Source organism: Pleuronectes platessa, chromosome 12 (assembly GCF_947347685.1).
Source record: "Pleuronectes platessa chromosome 12, fPlePla1.1, whole genome shotgun sequence".
NCBI classification, from domain to species: domain Eukaryota; kingdom Metazoa; phylum Chordata; class Actinopteri; order Pleuronectiformes; family Pleuronectidae; genus Pleuronectes; species Pleuronectes platessa.
In genome coordinates, this window is record NC_070637.1 from 18,343,374 (window position 1) to 18,367,944 (window position 24,571).

Here is a 24,571-nt window from a genome sequence, read left to right on the forward strand (position 1 = left end):
ACAACAACAGCAGCGTAGTGGGTGGGAAAAGAGAAACGTCTAATTTTAACCCATCGGCTGCTGCCAAGGAAAATAAAATCATCAGAGGAGCACTTCCTGCTGGTTTCCCTTTCAAGACATCTGGATTGTCTTTAGATTGATAATATCTGTGTTTATCGAGAGCGTAAATATTTTAGCCTTGTGGAGATAGGATGCACGAGAAGTTAATGTCTTTTTTCTGTATTGTTTATAAAGACAAACTACACACGGGCCCACCTATCACAGGCATGCACGGTCTGCTGTATCTCATGTATAGCGGTTTATTACCCGTGCATGTGTTGCTACAGCCAGACAAGCTGTTAACCCACTGCCTACAGCACATAATACCCTTTTAATTCTCTGCAGCAACGCAACACACACTCCTCAGAAGCCTGATGTATTCAGGTGGCGCAGTGAAGGAGGCAGAGCAGCACATCCCACTCATTCACTGTAACAGAGTACGTGGGAGGAGGTGACAGCAGGCGAGCGTTCACTGTGTGCAATGTTCTCCTCGAGAGCAGAATTTCGAACATGAGGCACGGCACTATATGCAGAGGGGAAAATATGGCTCCTCTGAGATGACTGCAGTTTCCCTTCCCTATCTGATCAGATACTGATTCCTGCTTCATAAAACATTCACTTCTCAAACATGTTTAGTTTTGCGGCTCTTTGAATCACATGTATGCAGCAAATTAATTTAAGTTGAGGTGGAATCTTGTGCCTCCCATTTTCTGTATTTTTTTTTTCATTTCCCAGTCCGGTCCAGCCTCATCTGAGGAGCCCGGTCTGACACGTTTCCCCTGCCTTCCTGTGAGAATAGGCAGCCACTGTCACAGAGGAACCGAGGGAGTTCAGGAGATCAGAGGAGGCAGAGCAGCAGTCGCCCTCCTCTTCTGGGAAACCAGATGAACCTCTTCAAAGTGATAATGTAAACAGCTCTGCAGCAACTGGTGGAACTGAGGGAGTTTGGGGCAAAACGTGAGGAATCCTCCAGCAGGAGAAGTGTGAGGGGGGGAAAAACCGACCGGCAGTGTAAGTTCTATTCTTTTCCTTTTTTTGTCTTTATTTCTGCAGGCATTCATCTGAGCTGCGATCAAAGAATTTATATTTGATGTGTGGGCTTTGAAGCTTTTGCAGAGTGCAAGGTTGTTTTCAATGAAGGATGGACTTTTTTTTAAGCCACAAGTTGTGATACATGCTTTTTTTTTTCTCCTTTCCTTGTGTATAGATAAAAATAAATCAGGACATCGTGCACATGCATTTGTAGAAGTAAGACTTGATTGCGTCTGTTTCTCGTTGCATTTGACTTCGCAGCAGATCCTCATTGTTAAACTGGCCCGTCTGCAGCTGCTCTGTCAACTCCAGCTGCAGAGGCTTCAAACAGCTGCTTTCAATTACTGTCGCCCTCTGGAAGCATTACTCCGAACAAGCATTTGTTGACTTTAGATGTGGGGCGGGGGCAGCGGCAGGATTTCATAATCTGTGTAGCCTGGTGATGTGAGTTATGGACGGCCATAAAAACCCCAAAAGGCGGGTCGTGACCCGAGCCCTTCACCCGTGCAATGGATTGTTCCTGTTCCAGTTTGCACGTTTTATTTTTATTTTATGGATTCTAGATTGAGTTTTACGATTGTCGTCGCCTCCTCACTAAATGAGTTTTATTAAAATAATAAACAGTATTCTTTTACTGCGCTGGATTTGGACGTTTCCCAGTTTGCGGGAAAGGTCACGTTTAAAGACGTCCATGTGCGGTTTATGGGAAACTTTACAGCTTTACCAAAGGGAAAATCACATCTTCGTTTTCCCACAGTCTCGGTCTGAACGTGATAACAAGGAATGTGTTTCAGCCAGACCGCTTCCTCAGACTCGGTTAAGGAGAACCACACACTAACCACCAGATCTCCAACATGGAGGCCGTCCAAACACAACCACAGGAGGGAATAGGGCCAGCTTCTCCTCTTGGGTAAACAGAGTTCGTCTCTTTCAGTCGTTTTCACTACTTTAGCGTTCGTGCGTGTGAGCGATTACATGATTGTGTGTGTTCGCCAGTGCAGCTCCACACACGAATTTGAAGCTGAACCAGCTGTAGCAATGTAAACAGTTTCAGGTTCAAAGTGTGTATGGTTGCTGCTACCCACTCGGCAGCAAAAATTTAAAAAAACTCAAACGCTTCCTCCAAAAAGCTTTGCACACGTTTTGCTTAATGCAAATGTTTATATTTAATTTACAGCAAAAAGTTCCTGGAAAACTACAAGTTAATTTATCCAGTCTGGGAAATGCAGCTCCACCCCTCTGTGCTCAGTGTCTGTTTTGGAAATAGAGCTCTCCCCGGGAGTCTGGCAGAGTGGAGGTTTACATAATGTACTGATCAGTCATTTGAATTGTCCAGACGTCCATCAAGTGAGCCATTAAGACAGCAGTCTAAATTATTTCAACCTAATTAAACTGTCTGCGTGACAGAGCACATAACTGTCACAAAGATAACCGAGCATTTGATAACATTTACTCCCTGTGGATGTTGAGGGTTTTTGCAGGCATGTAAACTTTGGTCTATACTCTGCTACGACTCATAATCACATGGGGCTGACAATTCACATTAGTTTAAAATATTAATTGGAATGTAAAATCTAAGATCCCCAGATAACTGTGCTGTCACATTGCTCCAAACAGATGGTATAATCTATAGCCAGCACTCAGAGTTAAGGTGACCCCCGCAAAGGTCAAAGACTAATTATCACAAACTGGATATCTGAGAGGGGACTGGGAAAACTCTGACATAGTTCAAAGAAGTTTAGCTGGAGAGAAACACTTCAGATTTCAATCTTTGAAAAGATCAACACAGAACACACTTGGAAATTGTGTAATCAGGAGAGATCGGTCCATAAAAGTGATAATGACAGAGAAGTGAATGTTTAAGTGAATCCTTATGTTAATGTGATATTTAAGTTTTTTTGGCAAAAGATTTGAAAATTCAGTTTTGGCTTTGTCATAATGGGGAATTGTTTTTGATATATTGCATAAGGCTGTATAACAAAGTTGTGAATAGCCTACTACACGAATCCACTCAAGATAATATCTCTTACTTCTACATCAGGGGAGGCAGAGTAACCAGTGCTATCATTTATAATATGATGATAAGTACTGATTTGTTTTCCCATGTGCTGGTCCAGTTCTAATTTCCCTTTTGCGTGCCCTGTGTGCGCAGATATCACCCACTTGTCCGTACTAGTGGACGTTATCTAGAACCCCCCCCCCCCCCCCCCCCCCCCCCCCCCCCTCCTCATTCAGCCTCAGGCACGAGCCAGCACAGGCATTGGTTACCACAGCAACCATGCTGATACAGTCCTGTGCAATGTTTTCATATTTTTAACCCTAACCCCTTTTAATCTTTGGCACTGGATGTTTGCCGTTTCTAAATGTGTAATGTATAATTATTTTTAGATGACGTCTGTAAAAAAGACCCCCCCCTTGAACAAGCTGTATATTTTCTGTGCCTGACATGTAGTTCATGAGAATTCAGGCTGAATTTAGATCTCTGTCGTCCTCCTGACAGCTTGAGCAGCGGATGAGGGACGGAGGAAAAGAGAAAAGATGAAGCGTTTCTTTTCAATGAACTGAATTTTATTGCTTTAAGAGAGGATCTGATTTAACAAGGATACATTAAATATAACAACATCCATTGAAGCCTGGTTAGATGTCATCTGGCGTTAGTACAAGTCATGTGATGGATTGGCCTGAAATCATTTAAATTAAAATGACCTCGAAAGAAAAGAAAGAAATCAACTGTGGGAAAATGTGCCATGAAAAATAATCAAATTATGGTTAAAGTTTTATAAAAGCAGCACAAACATGACACAATGTAATTACTATTCATCATTATGATATTATTATGGATTTACTGATTAGGAAAAGTATTTCAAAAGTGAATAACTTAAAATGTAGTAAAAAGTAACAAGCACCAGCTTTAAGACTCATGTTCATTTATTAGGCTCAAGCCTCCATGCAACCCTTAAAGAATAAGCAGTGTAGATAATAGATGGATTGATGGATGGATGGATGGATGGATGGATGGATGGATGGGTGGATGGATGGATGGAGGAAGTACTACTTAGCATGTAAACATCCTCTCATTTTTGGCCAAGATTTTGCCAAATTTGAGAAATTAACCCTGTTGATGTCGCAGTGATGTCATCTGAGTTTACAAAATCTACAATATCCATGTTTATCATACAGTGTATATAAAGATGGCCGACACGACTCAACTTCCTCCCACTAACCAGAAATAAAGTCAAATTATCCAAGCAGTTATATCAATGCTGCCATCTGGTATGCCCAGAGTCTGCACAGTAGCGTTGCGGGGGCGGAGCCGATACATGCACTCGATCAATCATGTTTTAGTTTGCAATTATGACGTTTCACAAGTTAATCAAATAACTAATTTGATCATTTAACTTTTTTGTTTGGTCCATGTCCTATCTGCTAACATAGAGGAGGTGGGATTTACGACCTGCTGTGGTCAGCCACCAGGGGGCTATCATGACACTTTGGCTTCTCAAGTTGCACACAGCCAGTTTAGTACTTTTAGTAATAAGACTATAGTCCAGAAGAATGACCACTCAATGTCTTCGTGGACATTATCTCTATACACCTTCACTTTCACTACTGGATCATGTTCTTGCCAAAAACCTTTCCCTGTTCAGAGAAACCAGATCAAAACGCACCAGCGTCTCTTTCCCATTACAACATGCTCTGTCGGTGCCTGCCATGGTTCCAGACTCCCTGATCTCAAACCTCAACCACCACAGACACCACTCATCATTCACATGCTGATGTCTCTGTCACCGGATTTACAACAGTGCTCACACTGGTTCCTCATCTCACATGACACATTCACAGCTCTCACCTAAACCTCTCAGATGGAACTTTTTGCTTCGTCATAGCTTCTTGAGTTCGCTCTGCACAGAGAAACAAGTTTTTTCTTTTGTTTTGGAGTTTCTGTGCTCAGCTCAGTTGGTGGTTTCAATCAACCTACTCCCAGCCTTCGGTGTTTATATTAAATTATTACCTACCTTGTGTTGAATGATGCACAGCCCTGTTGAGGAAGACAGGAGGATTTCAAAGCTGTAAATTCAACACAGCAGGGATTTCAGAAGAACTGATAAAGTAAAGTAGAATGAGGGCAGATCTTCCCCCAAAAAACTTTTTAGTTGTTACGTTATATTTAACTTTTTAATTATGCTATTTCCTGGATTTGACATTATAAGGTGCCAAATTCCATATTTCATTGATTTATCTGGTAAGCATGTGGGTTTGTGTGTCTGCATTTGGAGATTATTTCCAGGGCGGCGGCAAAGTTTGCCTCAAAGCAAAGGTGAGCTTTTAACTGCGGACATCAGTTTCCTCTGTAGTAATATTTATGAATGAGACGTCAACTAATGACATCTGACATTTGGTCAATGCCTCCGAGGTAGACTGCCCTCGCTGAAAAGTTCAAACAGTCAGCAAGAATGCGGAGGCTGGTGGGTGGGAGGACGTTGTGCGTCTGTGTGTGCGTGAGTGTGTGCGTGAGTGTGTGAGTGTGTGTGTGTGTGTGTGCAGACATTTAAGCTTGTTTCCGTGGGAACTCTGCCAAAAGCAGGGAGGCAGGGTTTCAGAGTTTGAGGGGGTCACACTGCTCCGGAGTGAGAAAGTTCTGCTTTTCATTACATCAACCCATATGTCCACATTTCTGCTCTGCCTCCCAGGCTCCACTCTGTTTCCTGGAATTGTTGTGTCAGTGTGTGATCCAGTCCCGGCCTCCTTTCTGTCTATTCCCCCCAAAATCGAGATATCTGTACGAGCGTGTCTGATTGCGTGTGATTAAAGGGGCAATAACTCTATAGCAGGAGCAGGGTGCTGTGAAAATGAGCGTTTCCAGAGTTGCATTCGCCCCCTAATATGGAGAGCATATGAATAATGCTAAGATCCCCTACGCAGAGGCTGACCAGCAAGGCAGAAAAGAGCTGAAAGAGTAGAGGGATGCCTGCTCTATTTTAGCAGGATGAATCTGCACAGCTCCATATTCACTTTCATCTTGATCTCACTTCCCTTTAACAGTAAGAGAACCAATTTAACTCCCTTGAAGAAAAGCAGTGTGCGAGTGTTTTTGAAACAAGCCAGTGTGAGGCTCCATTAGCCGGCGTTATAACCACTATATTATCATTACGTGAGCGAATGCGCAGCGTGGTCACGAAGCAAGCAGAGCCAACATTCAGCAGAGGGTGCTGTACATTAAAAAGTGAGGCGATGGTGGATAAACAATCCAAAGTAAGTTTGGTGCAGTCAAACCCAGGCCCATTACAATATGCACCGATGTAAAGGTTTTGGTACTCGTGGGGAATAAATGTGATGTGACTACAAGAATTACAAATTGGAATAATGTCTCCAACTGACAGAACATCTGGATTTAATTTCTTCATATTTTGGAAAACGTGTTTTCTGGTGGAGCTGCTGAGAGAACCTTCACCAAGGAGGTTATGTGTTCACCCCTCGCTGTTTGTTTGTTGGCTGGTTTGTCTGATTGTTTGTGACTAGTTGTTAAGCAGGATTACACAAAAACTACCGGATGGATTACCATACAACTTGGTGGGGGGGGGTGCGGCAGGGGTCAGGAAGTGAATTTTGGTGAGGATCCAGGATTTTCTTTCTTTTTTCTTGAACGTTGCGAGATTGTTTTTCCACACTTTTGTTGATATCTCAGTGAATGAATCATGGATCTGGATGAAAACATTCAGGCAGGTATCAGGGAATAATATTCATGAGTGTGAGTCATTTGGTGCATATCCAAACAAAAATCCTGATGTACTGAATTTAAATGGGATTTCACTTGGAGACTGTTGGGACTTTGCAAAAGTGTGGGCTCTACCGCGTGTCATTGTAGTTAGTAGGTTAGTTTATAGGTTTATTTGTTTGTCAGCAAGAATATGCAGAAACTACCTGACACATTAAAGCAAAACTCGGCAGAAAGATGCAGCATGGGGTCAGGAATCTTTGCAAGATAGGTTGTTTGTCAACATTTCATCCGGCAGGTTTATGGAGATCAAAAGGAAATTCAAATGTGGTTCCATGAGGGGACTGTCTGACCTTCTGCTTGTTTCTGTGTTATTTATGAAATGAAGCTGCATAAAGCTTCATTTCATAAATAACACTTTATTAACACAGCTTAATAAAAAAAAAAAAATCCTCACTAAGAAGTGTAATAATCCTGTATCCACTATCATGCATTTGAATGTCAGACTGTGGCAAAGCCTGGAGAAACAAACTCCCCACAAAAGGAAGGCTTCCTAAAAAATCCACACATAGAAAAGCTACAGTGTGATTACAGTGGGAGGGGGGGGGGGCTCACCTATGAAGGCTGAACTGTGCCTGAGTGGCTGCTTCTATTCTCCCGCTGAATATCTAAAGGGCCTGCTGGTGGGTGGAGAAGTCACATGGTCACTTTTTTCTTTTTTCCCACACAAACACACCCACATCCTCCTCCTCCTCTTCATCCAGGCGCTTCTCGCTCCTCAACTCTCCACAGCGGGCAGCCGGGCTCTGCTGCGTCTGGAGCGGTAGCGGCTCCAAGTTGAGAGCTTTTAATTTTCCTGTTTGTTTGTTTGTTTTTCTTTGTTCCTTTTTTTGGAAACATTTTACGCACAATGTATCCGAATCGGAACTAGCAGCGGTCCGCTTCACGCCGGGTTCCCTCCACGTTCTTGGAGCCTCTGGTCCGTGAGAGAGTCGACCTCGCATCGTCCCGGGGAGACACGAGCACTTTGTTTCAGGTACATTTCTCCCGAACTCGCTCCAAGTGTTTTGTTTTTACGCGCGGAGCGTTGTGTTTGACGAAGCTCCTTGCAAGTCTCACCCACTACCACCACTACGTCACCAGCCTGTTAGTTAAAGTGCTTAAAGTGGGTTTAACGTGGTAATTAGATGCCTCGCGTGTTATTAGAGGCAGCAAGGGACGAGCTGTGTCTGCGAGATGAGGGGGGGGGGACGTTAGATTTCCAGGCCCCTGACTGTATCTCCCTGAATCCCCCCCAACCCCCACATCCAGGTAACACTGCAGCTCCAGAGGCGCTAACCGCTATTCACACCGGCCCATTCCTGCACGAGGCCTACCTTTGTTTACTGCTCACAGGGTTTTTTATTGCCACTGGCCGAGTTGTAGAAGTGGGGGAACTGTTGTTGCTTTCTTCTCCCTCTTTATAAACCCGAGCCCCCCCCCATCTGTGCAGAGAAAAAGGAGAGAGTCAACTCCTCTAAGAAAAGTGAGGGAGTAGACAAATAAGTGTTTGTGGAGAGGTAACATGTCTGCATCAGTAGTTTTGTTATGAAGCTGCACTCTTGTTAAAGCACTTTCCCCCCCCAATGTTCCCAGCTGCCTGGACCAAATCATCTGCCTCTTTACTCACAGATCAGCATCACTCACACAACAATGCTCCCCACTCGTTTGTCTCCCTGTAATTACATGAGTCACAGCTGCATCCACGCTGTATCTGTTCTGTTCGCGCTGGAACGACACCCATCCGTCGCCCCGACAGGCTGATTGTGAAGCAATTTTTGTGTTTTCGTGCAGATCCCAGACGAGAGAGCGAGGAGCAGGAGGAGGCCGCAAGGTGAGGACATGAGTGCTGTGGACGTGAGGCCGTCCCCGGGGTCCCTGACCCTGCCCCTGTCCAGCAGCGACCCCAAGGAGCGCTACCTGGCCCAGCTGGAAGAGAGGACCATGTCCCCGGACCTGAGGGAGGACTTCAACATGATGGGGCAGAAGAAGAGGGTCACGCAGATCCTGCAGAGTCCAGTACGTATCCCGCAGCTCCATATAAGAGTCCACCTACACACTAGCTTTCACCGCGGATGAGTAATAAGCAGCCGGAGATATGCGATGCTCTGATCTCCTCAGACTGAGATGCATTGTTTTCTCTTGTTGAATGTGAAGGTCACTTTCTATGCTCGGCTGTTCTTGGATCTGGGGAAAATATTGCCTCTGTGGCTGCTGCCTTAGCTTTTAAAAATAATCTAATGCAGAGCTGCAGACAGAGCGATGATGAAATGTCCTTCTGTTACAGAGAATATCCAGTTTAATGTGTTTATAAATAGTGACACTTCAGTTTTCAATTTATGTTATTACCGGTTAATACCATTATAACCACAGCCCGACCGACTTGGTGTCCTTGCGGACCAATCGACATTCAGATGTATGCTGGCGTTGGGGTAGAGCACGCATGACGTGTAAATTCATCTGCGGAAAGCACAACAATCTGTTGTGTAATGGTTGTGGGTCTTCTTTTTGCACTGTATAGAGAGGTGTCGGTGTTATTTAGGCTTAGAAACATGTGTCAGTATAATGCAATATAATTCAATAGTACTACAAAATGATGAAACGGTTCACCTCTGGGATAGAAGGATTAATTCTATCGTGTCAGTCCTAGCTTATTAATGCACCTAGTAAGCTCACAGCCAAGTGTATTTAATAGCCGATATTATCTAATATAAACCACGAGGATGATAAACGGATTAGTCCAGCCTGCCTCCCTCCGAGTACAAGCAGGTGCAATAAACACATGCCAACGAAGTGCATGGAAATAAGACGAGCCCACACTCCTCTGTGGTTTCGTAACAGGCCCAACAAGTCGACCTCTTCTCATCACCATGGGAACTGTGGTGGGATGAAGCAGAATGCTGGAGCTCACACAGCAAAGGAGTTCTCTGCTTCAAGATTCACAGGCTGCACCTAATAGTAACAGTTGATAGTCAGGTTTAATGCTCCTGGTTCTAATGAAAATCCCTGTTCACACACAAAGAGGCCGTCAGTGGTCTTTAAGTGATTTGTGTACTGTGGTAATAGGGAGGGTCTGGAAGTGCGCTGCGCCCCCCCCGACACATCCTGAGGACGTGTCGGAACCAGGTCACACTGACATTGTGTCTATATGAGTTTGTTAGGTCACCAGATTTTTTTACAATGGTGTTTGTTCTCCTTTCCCCTCAACTCACCCTAAAAGAGAAAACTCCTTTCTTTTGTTCTGCAGGTGTTTAAAGACGAGCTGGAAGGCCTGATCCAGGACCAGATGACGAAAGGCGACAACCCCACAGGTCTCCTGGCCCTGAGACAGATCGCTGACCTCGTCATGGCCAGCACCTTGGGAGGGGTGGGCCCTTTGACTTCGCCCGTCAGTGAGTGGCAGTGTGTGTGTGTGTGTGTGTGGACGTCTCCATCGATCTCCCTTTGGGCCTGATTGTCATTCAGCTTGTATACTCTCTCTCTCTCTCTCTGTGTGCATTATGCTGACTGAATATCTTCATTGTCACTTGGGTGAATTCTCAGGATTCTAGTGACACTGATCGACCCTGAACACTGGCAGAGGCAGAAAGATGTTGACAGCATTCCTCACAGTCAGCATTTCTATTAAGTTGCCCTCATGACCAGTCTTGGTCATCAGCTAGAGAAGTTTGCAGGGTTAATTATTTGAGCATAAACTCTAAACCCCATTTTCCTCTAAGAACCCTGAAGCTGAAAATATCAATTTCGGAAAACGTCTGACAAAATGCAAATATTTGGGAAATGTCACAGTAACAGTAATGGGCTGTGCAGTTGCCAAGGCAGCCCTTGTTTCTTTTAAGATGCCTAAGTGGCTGTAAAAGATAGGGTCCTGTATCATTAAATGTCCTTATACGGCGTTCTGGTCCAAAATACCCTCCGGTTTCAAGTTCAGAGTTCTGAGAATGTCCTTTTTTAAACTTCAGCTGCAGAGTCTCACATTTCACGTGGAAGCAGACCAGAAAAACATCCTTAAAAAAACGTCCGATAAACTTCAAACTCTAAACTGGTGGTTATGTCTTGCGGTAGGCCTCGGGATGGTGAGTCCCATCAACGACTTGTACGGCATCGAGTCGCCCTCGTTTGCTAAAGGGGAGAAACTGGCTCGCTGCAGGCTGGCCAGCCTCTACAGGCTCGTTGACCTCTTCAGCTGGGCTCGTTTTACAAGCTCCTACATTACCGTAAGTACAACACCACAACCACACTCCACTGCACACCTGCTTAAGTATTCATGCAGCACCCGGGCCCTGTGTACCTCTACCTGAGCCCCGCGGTCTCCCGGAAGGCTTAAAGGGGAACACCTGTCTATTTTCAGATATGATATCATATTATTTTTAGTTTGGATAAGTAAAGTAAGATTTCTGAATATGAATTGATCCACAGTAGCAGGAATTCACAATGAGATATGTGGCAAACACCTGAGATGACAAGACGTGAAGCAGCTCAGAGTTTCCCCTGAAGACAAAGTTTCATCACCCACCTTTTTGGGGGTTTTCACAGAGAGGAGAGATTTACTATGTGGGAGCAGAGTTTCTTTTACCCTTGAATCTGTCAAAAGTGTCAGCGCTGACTAACCCAATCAAACTTTTTGAAGCCTGAAGATTTGGACTCCCGCGGTGTCACTGCTTTGTAACGAGATTCTCGACCCTGCATAGAATGACTTAATGGGGCTGACACTCCTGCAGAGGCATCAAGAGTCAGAAAGATACCGTGTGTATATCTCAGTCCCAGATTCTCCTGTAGGAGCTTAAACATCAGCAGTAGATTAGAAGGTATTTCACAATGGGGAAATGTTAATTGTGTTATTATACTCTTGACATGTTTCGGGTTCTGATTTTTTTTTCTCTCAGGTGCGTGTCAGCACAGAGCAGGACCATATTCTTATCAGTCCACGGGGTCTGTCCTTCGCTGAGGTCACAGCAGCAAATTTGGTAAGCACAATGTGTGTGTGTGTGTGTGTGTTGTTGTCATGATTCAATTGTGAGTAACAATGTGTTTTCATGTCAGGGGTTATCATGAGCTCTTCTACAGGCACTGGGCACCATTGAACTCTGTCCTTTCTCAAGAGTGTCTATGTAAATCCACTGAACGCTGAAATTTGAATAGGGAGGAGGGAGTCGACTGTCATTTGCTTTCCTTTGTGTCATTAAATGTAAATGCCCTTGAAAGGTGAATAAATATGGCCAATAAAGCAAGGAGAGTAGTAATGAGCCAGATGTAAACAAAGCAGCTTCCAAAATATCGGAAAATGAAGGGAAACATTCAACACATTTTGTAAAACTAAAAATAGACGCAGAATACAAAAATTATTGGCTTCACTTTTGGGAGATGTCATGTCATCGATCGTCACATACAGTCTTTGGTTTGGTCCACGTCCCATTAGCTAACCTGGAGGAGACCAGGGTTTACGATTATACTGCAGCCAGCCACTAGGGGGTGATGGAGAGGTTTCATGTCATGTCATCCATTAACTAACATTCATCTCCCCCCATGTAGGTGAAGGTGAACATAATCGGTGAAGTGGTGGAGCAGGGTTGCACCGACCTGGCGATTGACCACTTTGGATTCAAGCCTCACGCTGCCATCTACTCCATGCGCCCGAACATGAGATGCATCATCCACGTCCACTCCCCTGCCACGGCTGCAGTAAGTTCACCACGAGCACCTTTTAAATGATCTCCATTGTATTCAAAGTTTAAAGTCGCCGCTAAATGCTTACTTTGCACCAGAGGAGAGGGGCTGAATTAAAAACAGCCCCCTGAATCTGGTTATTTTAGATGCAGACGCCCTTTAGCTTCTACTATTCTCTTTGAAGCTGGGCCGTAAAATGCACAGCGTATCATGAGCGTTGCCTTGTTTAAGTTTTATTTGAGCGAGAGAGAAAAAATGCCTTTATTTAGACGTCGGTGCTTCACTGACTCTTGTTGCCTCTATCCCACGCTAACAGGTGTCCTCCATGAAATGTGGAATCCTGCCCATTTCCCAGGAGGCTTTGCTTCTGGGAGACGTGAGCTGCTTCGGTTACCATGGCAGCCTGGATAATAAAGAGGAGAAGGTGGAGTTTCAGAAAGCGCTGGGCCCGACTGCCAAGGTACTGTCAAACCGAGGGACTCCATTAGTGACACACTCACTTTCAATTGAGATAGAGTCGGCTGTCAGCGACTGGACGGAGAAAATAGTCACCAGCTATTTTATCATAGTGTTTGCACCAGTGGGTTTATATGAAGCCATTTATACCCGTTGGTTTATCAACGTCAACACATGAAATGTTATGACCATTTGCTTATTAGCTCCAACCATAAACATTTTCTTTTCAACTATGATTTAATTGTTCTTTTAGTCAGTTTGAATCACTTCATTAAAGGAACAGATACTAAGAACAAATTTTAAAGGACTAGTTTGAAAAATATCTTATTAATAATAGTCTCATATCTTTTTGATGAATATGAAGCTAGAGCCAAAAAAGTATTATTACCCCCAAAATGCTGAACTATTCTTTTAACCATCTTCATACATCTACCTTAAAAATAACTCTTGATATAATTCAAACAAAACTATGTAACATCAAGAATCAACATCTCTCTGACAAAGAATCAGTAAAATCTGACACCTGTCAGATCATCAGTTCACTGGAAGAGCACAATGATCAGACTGTTGTGTTTAGGTCAGATAAAGCAGAGATATAGGATATTGTTATGTTAAACCTGTGCATTGTCCAGTGTGTTGGAAACAGTTGCAAATTAATACGGAATTAATTCATTTGCATTAGCACATCTGGATCTGCTGATATTGATTTTCCATGTTTTGATTTACTGTTTGAAACGAGTGAACTCTCACTTCATCTCAGAGTTCTGCGCAATTCTGTGATTCACTCAGCCCCCCCCCCCGCCCGCTCTCTTTCCCTCTGTAACTCTCACACACACACACACACACACACACACTGACAACAGACCCATCTGTCATAGTCAGACTGGATAAAAAAAACATCTTCCGACTACATGTTCATCTGCATATAGAGCGAGGCGCTTAGATCTGATCTCTAGTGGAAACACATTCTTAGGCCAGTGGTGAACTTCGATCCGTCCACTGGTTAATAGCGGGTACGACCGATGCCATAGTGATGAATGTGGCCCACTGCCCATCTGAACTGTTTCCTGTGTTCTACAGGTGATGATCCTGAGGAACCACGGGCTGCTCGCTATGGGAGAAACAGTAGAAGAAGCTTTTCACTACGTGTACCACTCACAGCAAGCCTGTGAAATCCAGGTAGGATGAAAAGCTCGATATTTTGTTCTTGACACTGCCTCCACCTGGTCATGAAATGTAACTGCAACCTTCTGGTTCAAACAATAAGTAAATTTGAATATGGTCCCAAAACGACACTGATACACAGTGTTAATCATTAATAAGAGAGTTTCGTGTGTATGAATCACTGATCAGTTCACCAGATGTTTTTCCTTTCTTACAAATGAGTCAGTTACTGCAGAGGATGAAATGAAATGAGATCTGAAGTCAAACATTCTCTATGTTTGAATAAAGACAGAGAGCAGTGTTCACAGTTAGAGCCAGGTGGAGTCCTGCCGTGTTTCACAGACTCTCCGGCTGGGCTGTTGTTTTTTTTTCCCCATCATCCCGTTGTGTCTGGACTGCATTTGTTTTTCCAGTCCTGTTGACATGTTGACAGCTCCGTTAGCAAATAATTACAATTCTACTTGAACTGAAAACCAGACTGTTTCTTTGACAAGACAATATTTAAAATGCAGAGAAGAACGTCCTCTGTCTGAGAAAGTTAGCAAATGCGCTGGGGGAAGTTGTCAGGGTTTTTTGTTATGAATAATAATTTGGCTCTAAAAGTAAGAATGGTAACATAACTTTGTAATGGTGTATTTTTTTAGGTGAGTGCGTTGGGGTGCTCTGGCGGCGTGGACAACCTTGTCCTGCTGGACCGCGAGAAGTTCAAACCCCTCACCCACCGAGTGGCCGCTGCCGGGGTTGTGATGGACAGTGAGGTCAAGTGGAAAGTGGGCGAGGCCGAGTTCGAGTCCCTCATGAGGATGCTGGACAACCTGGTGAGTGAACCCTGACCCGTGCCTTTTACCCATGATGCAATGGGTTTCCCGTCTCAGGCGCTTCCTCAGGAAGTGTCTGATTAGAGAACACAATGAAATTGTGTATTTTTGGTAAATTAATCAGAAAATGATTTGTGTAATCGAATCGTATTGTTTTACGGAATCCGCGGAACATTTTTCACTTCAATTACAGAATAATGTAATCATCAAGAGAACCTGCTGGGCCCACTGGTATGTTTGTCAGTGGTTAACAGGCTGTCATCTGCTCCTGCTACTCCCTCACTACTTCTGTGCTGTGCCGCAGTTTGAACCCTGCTATTCTAAACCTGCACTCCTAATGACCAGAGGCTGACGTGGTCTGTGGACGCACAAGATGTCAGTCCGCGTCTGTTTGAGTGAGCTACTCTCTAACAACTGTGGCTGGAGTGGGCCGCAGCTGTGTTAACTCTGTGTGATCACAGCCTAGCCACTCTCTCAATCATAGCTTCCAGATGGTGAGCCATGCTGTGACCAGTTAGAGCAACGCAGACCTCACAATCACTCAGTGTAAGGACTCCGGTGGAGTCAGAGGAGGAAAAGGAATTGGCGTTCTCTCAGACGCTGTTGGATTTAGGGCCGGGTGCACAGAATATGCCATTACACCCGCTGCAACAGGAGTTCTGGTCTCACAATCCAGAGGAGTTTGCCAGGTGGATGAAAGAGATCAAGTTGGAATTCATCCCAACGGTGAAATTTAAAACAGAGACAACAAGAGCCCTGGCTGCAGTAAAAGTCCCGTCTCATAATACAGGAGGGAGCGCATGATTTAGAGATAGACCTGCAGCAACACACACACACACACACACGCTCACACACACACATTTAACAGCAACAAAAGATGAGATGAGATGAGACTTAATGCTTTACTTTCATAAAATAAATAAGCAGAGATAACCCTTCTGACGAGGAGAAAGTACATCAACCAGTTTGATGATTAAAATAAAATAAAAATGTCCCCTGTCATTAATAATCTTTTCCCTTCCACCCATCTTTCTTTTCATTGTATGAAAAACGAATGAGTCATATAAGAAACAGCAGCTAGTAGAAACCAAATAATGGACTGTTATTCTTTCTATTCCAATGGTAGAGTGCTACACCGCATCCAGTACCTAAGAAAAAGGTTGTGTAATGGGTATAAAATATATCTATATACAGGCACGGCTCAAAATTAACATGGCTGCAACCTTTTTTTCTTTTTGTTGGGGGGGTGGAAATCAGACATTATAGTGTGAGTTTAACATCTAAATCAGCTCACATGAAGCCTCGTCAGCCGCAAGGATTTGTTTTATTTTGAAAGCCTACAACATCCCTTTTGACCCCTTCACTTCCACTCAAATAACTGTCACTGCCAACAGCAACTAGCAAGTACATGAAAATGGATCTCACAACAACAGATATAGCCGGTGGTGAAGACCAGATTGTGGATAACACATTATCAGAGGCCAAGTCGGTGAGAATAATGCTCCTGGTGGCACTGCTGCTTGTAAAAAGTTCCAAAGAGTATTAGCTTTGAGTGACTCTGTGTGTGGCGTGTTGTGTTTAATCACAGGTGACGATTCAGATCACGGAACAGATGTTAATGGGTACGGGGTGTTCCAGATTTTACTTTGAGTGACAGGTAGACAGGTCGGGTCTGGTTTGGAAAAATGAACCAGTGCAGGACCCTGGTACAGTTGCTGTATTCTGTATTTTGGTGCTGAATACCCTTACAAATAATAGTTTAGCCTATAAATAATATTTAAATGAACTAGATCCAGATTTTTTTTCAGATCTGCACCAATTATACACCCTCTTAAATATAAGTTCCCTCAAGATCAATGGAATTTTAAAGAAAGTGAAAATAATCCTGGATCCAGATTCAGATCCACAATTCACTGATTTTCTTTCCTGACCCAAACCTCACCGCTCCACCTAGTTAGGTGGTAATCTGTCTTGTAGGTTTTGTGTAATCCTGCTAACTAGCAGACAAACAAACAAGCAGATGAACACATAACCTCCTCGCTCCAAATTGCAGCTGTGACTGTACAACATCGTGACGACCAAAGCCCAGACGCTCTTCTTCCCTTTATTCTGTGGAAACTTGTCATATTGCCTGTGAGAAAACGCCGGTTTTCATTTTGATTGTAGTGGTGTTCTGCCAGCTTCAAACCCCACTGTGCACACACTGAGAGTTCCCATCAGTAGATTTCCAGTCGTCTCTCCGGGTCTTTGATGTATTCGTAACAACTCACAACAAACTCCTTCAAAACCAAAGTTTTATCTTTGGTCCCTCTGAAACTGGGCATGTCGGCAAAAAATGCTGTTTGTATATACTGCGTTTTTAAATATTAAACAGCATTGTGCAAGTGGATCTTATTCGGTGCATGTATCCTTTGAACTTTGTGTCTTGTAGAGTTGATATTGTCTATTCCTTTGGATTATAAATTAGGACTGAAGTGAAAAGTGCACGAAACTGTAAAAAGCTTTATCTTTGACTGACAAGGCTCCATCTCTCTGTGACCTTCCAGGGATACAGAACAGGCTACTCCTACAAGAACCCCATAGTCCGTGAAAAGCCGCGCTCCAAGAACGACGTGGAGATCCCGGCCACGGTGTCCGCCGTGTCCCCGGAGGACGGCGAGCGCAGCCCCTTCAAGTTTACGGCACACAAACAGCAGAGGGAACGGACCCGTTGGCTCAACTCGCCCAACAGCTACTTGAGAGTCAATGTTCCTGAGCACTCGCCCAGCGGGGACGTCAGCCCAAGGACCAAAACCACGGTACGTTGATCCTCATGTCAAACTGCAACATGAAACTGAATAATCTGATCCTCCTCTGTTTTGGTCCCTGAAAGACAACGAGAGCATGCGAGCTGCCGTTCCTTTAGATTGCCCTGCCCTCTTGTGGCAAGTTTGTTAAATGCATTTATTATTGATTTTATCACACCAACAATTTTTTTTTTATTATTCTCTCAGTGGATGAAGTCTTCACAGCCAGGCAACAGCGTGGGCACCTCGATAAAGATTGAGGACCCCAACCAGTTTGTCCCACTCAACACGAATCCCACAGAGGTGCAGGATAAGAGGAACAGGGTCAGTGGAAAAATATCAACACATTTACAAGACTTACAAACTTAATTCAATTCATTGCACTCTTTGTGATGTGCGGCACAGATATTGGTAAAATATATGTAGGGCTGCAGCAAACGTTTATTTTCATTATTTATTAGTTCTGCCGTTTATTTTCATGATTAATCAATTAATTGATTTTGCAAAAAAAAACATTAAAACAGTGAAAATTGCTCATGCTGCTGAAATTAGACAGAATCCAAATATTCAGTTTGTTGTGAAAAAATTACAAAGCAAATCAGAAAATCCTCATGTTTAAGAAGCTGGAATCACTGAATGTTAAGTGTTTCAACTGGAATAGAACAATTATATGATTATTTAAAATATGCCAGTACATTTTTTGATGGTTGACAAAAACAATGTGTCGACTGATACAACTCCACAGACAAGAAACTCTGTGACATAGACGCCCCATTTCCAGAGCAAATCAGTGTTGAATCCCTTTAAGAAATCATATACAAATTAAAAATGATCTTAAAATAAATATATAAATTTTCCACCTGTTGCAGATAAAGGAGCAGCACCGAGGGGACCAGATGACCTCAGGACCAAAGTCTCAGTTACTAGCAGACATTGTTGTGGACACCATCCCAGGACCTGTGAGTATATTAGTAACTTGTTAAAATATTCCAGGTAGAACCATTGTGCATTGGTGTTGTTACATCTTTCTCAGTTGCTTAAGTACAACACATTATTTCTCCTGCAAAGTGCGATGACTCATTCAGACACCATAGCAACATGTCCTTTTTAAAATAAGAACAAAAAGACACAGCGCTCAAGCAAAGACCAAAAAGAAGAATCAGAGCTACTTGAGTTTAAAGGCTCACAGCACGCACCATGTTCCTTTTTCAATGTCATAATCCGGCCCAGGGAGGAAGTTTCAGCCAAAATATGGATATAAAGTTTATTTTAAACCTCAAGACTGTCAAGACATTCAAATCTATACTGAAAAATCGTCAGTGTGACACTGGATAAGATGATTCAGCGTCTGTAGCTGTCCACTAACCAGGGGGTCGGTGGTTCGATCCCCGGCCCCTCTGCATTCTGAAGTGTCCTTGGGCCAGATAATGAGTCCCCGACAGCGATGAATGCTTTGTGATAGAAGGACGCTGCGTATAGAATCGTGTGAATGCAACTTTTGCTGTAAAACACTTCAAGTGATCGATGAGACTGTGAAACTTCTACAGAAATACAGTCCATCTAGTGCTCGAGTCAAATATCCTGAAAACTGCTGCCTGCTGCTATTGAAGTCAGTGAATCAGTGAAATAGATTTTGATCTGTTAAACAATTAAACTAAAAGCTATCTGAACTAATACAGCAGATTTCTGTTTGAAAGTAACAAGAGAGGCATTTGGTTTTGTTAAAGCACATCTGAGATGAGCTCGCAGGAACTGAGGCGTGCTAATCAAAATCATAGAGATAAATATAAAAAACAGTTTTCATTGTTCCATCTGAGAAATGACTCACTGCAAATACATGATAACAATACCATTACATCAGGTGAACACAATGTCTTTCTCATGCCCCCGGATCTATCAGGCCTTCATCGTCGAGGATGAGGAGCACACCCGCTCGCTGCCTCCCAACCCCTTCAGTGATCTGTCGGAGAAGGTGCTGGAGGAGTACAAGAGCCTGGTGGAGAGAAGGCAGCTAGGACAAGAAGGTACTTTCCTTTTTCACTTCCCTACAGAGGTCAAACTGTTTCCTCTCCACTACAAAGTCTGTCAGGGCACGGCTGCTCTGTAGAGCCACAGAAAAACCTCCGCATGAGTTAATCCTGTTTGGATTTACACCGGTTCCTATCACAATTAATCCCAAATAGATTACGAGTGTATGATGTTTGGAAGTTAATCCTTTCGGGGGGGTCACGGAGAAATTAAGACGCGAAAACAAAGGTGATCTCGGGGAGTAGGAGCGATATTTGGCTTCATCACACCAGGGCAACAGGGAGACATTTACATTTAGAGTGTATGACCCATTAAATGCAAATCACTGGAGAGTTATGACATCAAATTTAACTTGTTTGACTTTTTGATACACACACATTAAACACTATTGAGTTGTTGATTTCATGATCTGATTACTAATTCAGTATAATGCTAATATTTCAAGAAGACCAATACCGATTTTAGGGACTAAAAAAAACTGCTACAGATATATAGCAGCAAATATATAAATCAAAGAAATGTGGTTGAATTTTGATGTTTATCAGTTCAATCATGAAATTTATTATAATTAATTAGAAATAGTAAGAAAACACAAATACAACCGAATATATAGATACGTAAATGTAAATGCACATCTTTTCTGCAGCGTTGCCTCCAGCTGCAGGTAATGTTTACATGTATGGATACTACGAAACTTGGTGGAAGGATGTGTCAGGAAAGAAATCTCAACATTTTCCTTGATTTCTCTGATGGATCTTAATGAATAAAATCACATTTTCAAGCTGATATATACGAGTGCGTACAATTTGGTTCAGATCCCAAATAAAACTCTGGAGCTAACGAATCTTAACGTGGGTTCCAACAGGCACTGCAGGGCCTTGGGCAAGGAATGCGCTGTACTGAGTGACGCTTGAGTTGAATCTCTAAAACAAACGTTTCCATTCGGGCAAATATAAACACGGATACCACCACCATCTGTGAAAGGCTCGGCCAACTGAAAAATTGGTCGGGCTCTTATCTCCAACGTCTGCTTTATTACAAGTTTGCCGTACTTGTTGCAACATCATAAAAACGCGTGTCCTGGCTGGTGATTGGTCCAACTCGAGTACTCAGTTCCCGCCTGGAGCGAATGTTGGAAACTATCTTCTCCGAAAACAAGAAACTTCCTCCAGAAATTTCATCAGGACAAAAAAAATGTCAGACAAGAGTCAGTCATGATTTCACTCTTCAGTGAGTCGGCTCCCAGCGATGGGGACAGATGAGCCAGAAAGACACGACTCACGTCAAAATACTCATGTCTCGGTTATGAGTGTAGACAAGGAATATGTGTGTGTGTGGGGGGGGGGGACATGTCTACAGCTGTGTATCCGATTTGCACCTTCGGAATCAGCTTTATTTGCCATCTACGTGTGCACATTGGATTTGATTGAGCACAGTGGACTTACACAGATAGACACACAATAAACAACAGGCTACAAAAAACTAGATAAATAAACATAACTACAATGTGCAAATAGAGTTTAACTGTGCAAGAGTTCTATTTTTAGTGTGACCTTTGTGAGTCAGTCCGGGATCACGTCAGCTAATAGAGATAAATGTTTTTAACCATTGGCTTGAATCCCACAAAATCCAAACAGCAGAATTAGTGCCTCAGTTTAAAAAAAGGTTAAAAAATGTGTCTTTAAAGAACCAACATTTATTACGTTTTTATATATTTATTTTACTGTTTTAATGATGTTCTTTTATCTGTTTTGGTTCATTGCATTGCTGAGTGTAATTTTAGCAGTTTGAGAATAATTTGTAAAGCACTTTTTAACTCTGGTGTCAGAAGACGCTGTAGTAATACAGTTTTATAAAGTATAATTATTATTACCATGGAATTAGTTCCTGACATTTACATCCCCCTCCGGATGCATTCTAGTCACTTTGATGGTCCTTTGAACTTTTTATCTAACACCATCATCAGTCATAATGATTCATGTAATTTGTGTTCTGTCCAAATATCTGCAAAAATAATCACCCTCCTATCTGCCTCCGGTGTACTTTGTGTTTTCCGAGTGAATATAAATACTTGTGTCAAACCTGTCAGACACGCTGCCATTTATTAACTTAGCAGCACTCGCAGGTAAAACCATTACCTCGGCTGCTCCCAGCATCCCATAATGCCCTGCATACGCCAACCTGATTCCTGTTGGTCCAGACACATGAGGCTCCCTAATGTTGATTGTGATACAATCATTATCTCAGGCAATAATACCTCATCTCCCCTTTCTAGGGACCACATAATTAGAAAACATTAGCATACAATCATGGCAGAATAAGACGATGATACCTGTTAGCATTACTGTTGTGAGCATATTACATGAGAACGACCAACATCGGATAACTTTTAATTCTTTTTTACAGAAGATGATGATGCCACTGACGCAGAGGAGATGACCACGTTTGATGGCTCCACCATCTCCCTCTCCATCTCCCCCTTAATGACGCCAGTCAGACAAGGTAACGAGCGGGTCCATGGGTACTGAAGTTGTTAGGAGACAAACCTCTTTTACATTTCCCATTCCCTGTAGAGGAGTTTGTCCCAGTGGGTCATTGGAAAAGCTTTGTGGACTAACACTGCTTTCAGACCTGCACTGAACTGCGGACACTTATCCGGAGGGGCTGTGTGTGGGAAAGCAGATATCAGAGTCAGTTTCTAGGGATATTTTGCTGAGTTTTCCTCCTGCCAGCCCTCTAGTAAAAACTTCTGAGCCTGTGTGAGAATACAACAGAGATATGTCCGGAGAATTCACAGCGAGTGAGTGTGGGTGTGTTCGTGACATTTTCAACAAAACTGAAATGGGAACAAATGTAATACGAATATCTCAGGTTGGGAAAAGGGGCCATACATGTAGAAGAGTAGAAGCATAAGAATAAAACACATGATCTCCACCCCTCGTCTGAATGTTCCAGACATTATCCAGTTGTTATGAGCTCATCAGACCTGGAGAATCTCCTGCTGTGTTGTTGATAGGAGAACGACAAAGCTCGGGAAATGTCCAAATCCAATTTTCTGGACATTTCATACATGTCTAGGAACGACTTTGGCTGCTTGTGTCTGTGTTTGATGTTCCTCTAGTTCAAATCTGTAAAAAGACAAGGAATGAGACTGATCATTTCATATATTGTTCCGGCCTCATTACTCCCCTCATCATTGACTTGGTTTCATCTGTTGACAGACTCAATAACCAACGGGAAAGACCACTTCTCAGAGCTGGAGGAGGATCTGAGCCTGGAGGTATCCAAGCTGAGTGTGAGCTCAGTGGAAATCTCCATAACGACGAAGGAGAAGATGGGCGACGGGGCTCGGACCCCGGAGAGCCAAAGCAAGTCCCCCATGAAGAAGAAGAAGAAGTTCCGTACGCCGTCATTCTTGAAAAAGAGCAAGAAGAAGAAGGAGGAGAAAGAGAAAGAGAAAACAGAAGCCTGAGTCTTCACTGTAAAATATGTGTTTTGGTCGGATAGGGTCTGAATTGCTTTCTTAATTTTCAAGTGAAATAAGAGAAATGACTTATTGAGTCAGGAAATCTCCCAGGACATCTTCCCTCATCCACAGCTATTATTATATCACATGATTTTTTTTGTTTGTAATGTGAGAATTTGTGATTGACCACTCCTGAAGGGCTCTGCAAAAAGAAAACCAACAAAAGAAGAATGCTTAACTTCATATCTTTGTTTTTGTTACAACCCATATTTTTAATGGGTTCAGAAAAAACGGTATCGTAGGACACAAGGTTTTTGAACGCTGCAGATTTGGGGCCTGTTACTAGTTTTTCTCTTTGCACATGTTCATTGTTGAATGTATACTGAAAGCTAACAAAAAAAATTGTTTAACAATTTTAAAATAATGTAATAATCCCACTTTTTGTGTAACAGTGGCTGGACATACTAAGACTATACAACATTTAGCCTTATAAGAAGTACGATTACTATCTGAACATACTCATAGGTATACTATCTTGTAATAATACATGTGTTTATATTACAGGTATTGCAGTAGTGTTTTGATAGGTGAATAAATGATTTGATAGTCTTTACATATTTACATTATAAACTAACTCATACTAGACATGCTGTGATTGAAGATACAGTGATAATCCACGTTCTTGTACGTCGGTGGTGTTGCTGCCATGGTTGCTGCTTTATTGTTAAAGTGATGAGGAGTTGACTGACAGACGGGAGGGGGGGAAGGCTCTGCAAAGTGAAGCTTGATGTGTGTGAGTGATAATGTTGCAGAAGAGACAGATAATCACTGCTCGTCCGGACGCTGGGGGTGAAAGTGCCAAGTCTGAATCACAGAACTTTGAATGTGACGGATGCTATTTTTCATTTTTCATTTTTTGTCCGATTAGTCAGTTGATGGTGATTCGCCGTAAAAAAATGCTTTTTCTTCATAGCCACTGTCAAGAGTTTGATATAAAGTATAATTAGAGGACCGTAAATATATTTACATCCCGGTCAATAATGTGAATGATCTGTTTTTGACCCGAGGGGAGTGAACTCTTTGCCTTTGTAAATAGTTTGTTTTTGTGACGCTACACCAAATGTTCAAAACATAGAAATGTGACAGTACAATCTAATTACAAAATCTAACACGTCTTCTTTCTTTTTTTATCATGTTTTTATTTTATCCACCCTAATTAAGCTCCTTATTGACTGAACACGCACTGAGTTGTGTTTACGAACCGTGTTGTGTAACGTGTGTGTGCCTGTAATTGTATTTCCTCTGTTTACGACGTGTTGTTTCTTTCTTTACATGACCGTCACCTTGCCGCAAAGTCAGT

At 42.8% G+C, this 24,571-nt stretch overlaps 1 protein-coding gene across 2 annotated transcripts in view; it reads left to right on the plus strand.

Annotated features, from left to right (window-relative positions):
- The first annotated feature begins 554 nt into the window (after positions 1-554).
- The window catches only part of add3b (adducin 3 (gamma) b), a 24,275-nt gene continuing 258 nt past the window's right edge, over positions 555-24,571 (plus strand). Inside the window, exons 1-15 of one of the 2 annotated variants that reach the window (XM_053436656.1) lie at positions 555-1,050; positions 8,621-8,845; positions 10,074-10,218; positions 10,892-11,043; positions 11,713-11,793; positions 12,359-12,508; positions 12,810-12,953; positions 14,030-14,128; positions 14,758-14,931; positions 17,478-17,729; positions 17,925-18,041; positions 18,587-18,676; positions 19,618-19,741; positions 22,152-22,247; positions 22,967-24,571. The exon at positions 22,967-24,571 is cut by the window's right edge and continues 258 nt beyond it. In XM_053436656.1, coding sequence (XP_053292631.1) covers positions 8,669-8,845; positions 10,074-10,218; positions 10,892-11,043; positions 11,713-11,793; positions 12,359-12,508; positions 12,810-12,953; positions 14,030-14,128; positions 14,758-14,931; positions 17,478-17,729; positions 17,925-18,041; positions 18,587-18,676; positions 19,618-19,741; positions 22,152-22,247; positions 22,967-23,217 — 2,052 coding nt within the window. In that variant the 5' untranslated portion in view covers positions 555-1,050; positions 8,621-8,668 and the 3' untranslated portion in view covers positions 23,218-24,571. Of the gene's footprint in view, positions 1,051-7,535; positions 7,824-8,620; positions 8,846-10,073; positions 10,219-10,891; positions 11,044-11,712; positions 11,794-12,358; positions 12,509-12,809; positions 12,954-14,029; positions 14,129-14,757; positions 14,932-17,477; positions 17,730-17,924; positions 18,042-18,586; positions 18,677-19,617; positions 19,742-22,151; positions 22,248-22,966 lie in introns of those variants that run through there. The other variant, XM_053436657.1, reaches the window with a different exon arrangement.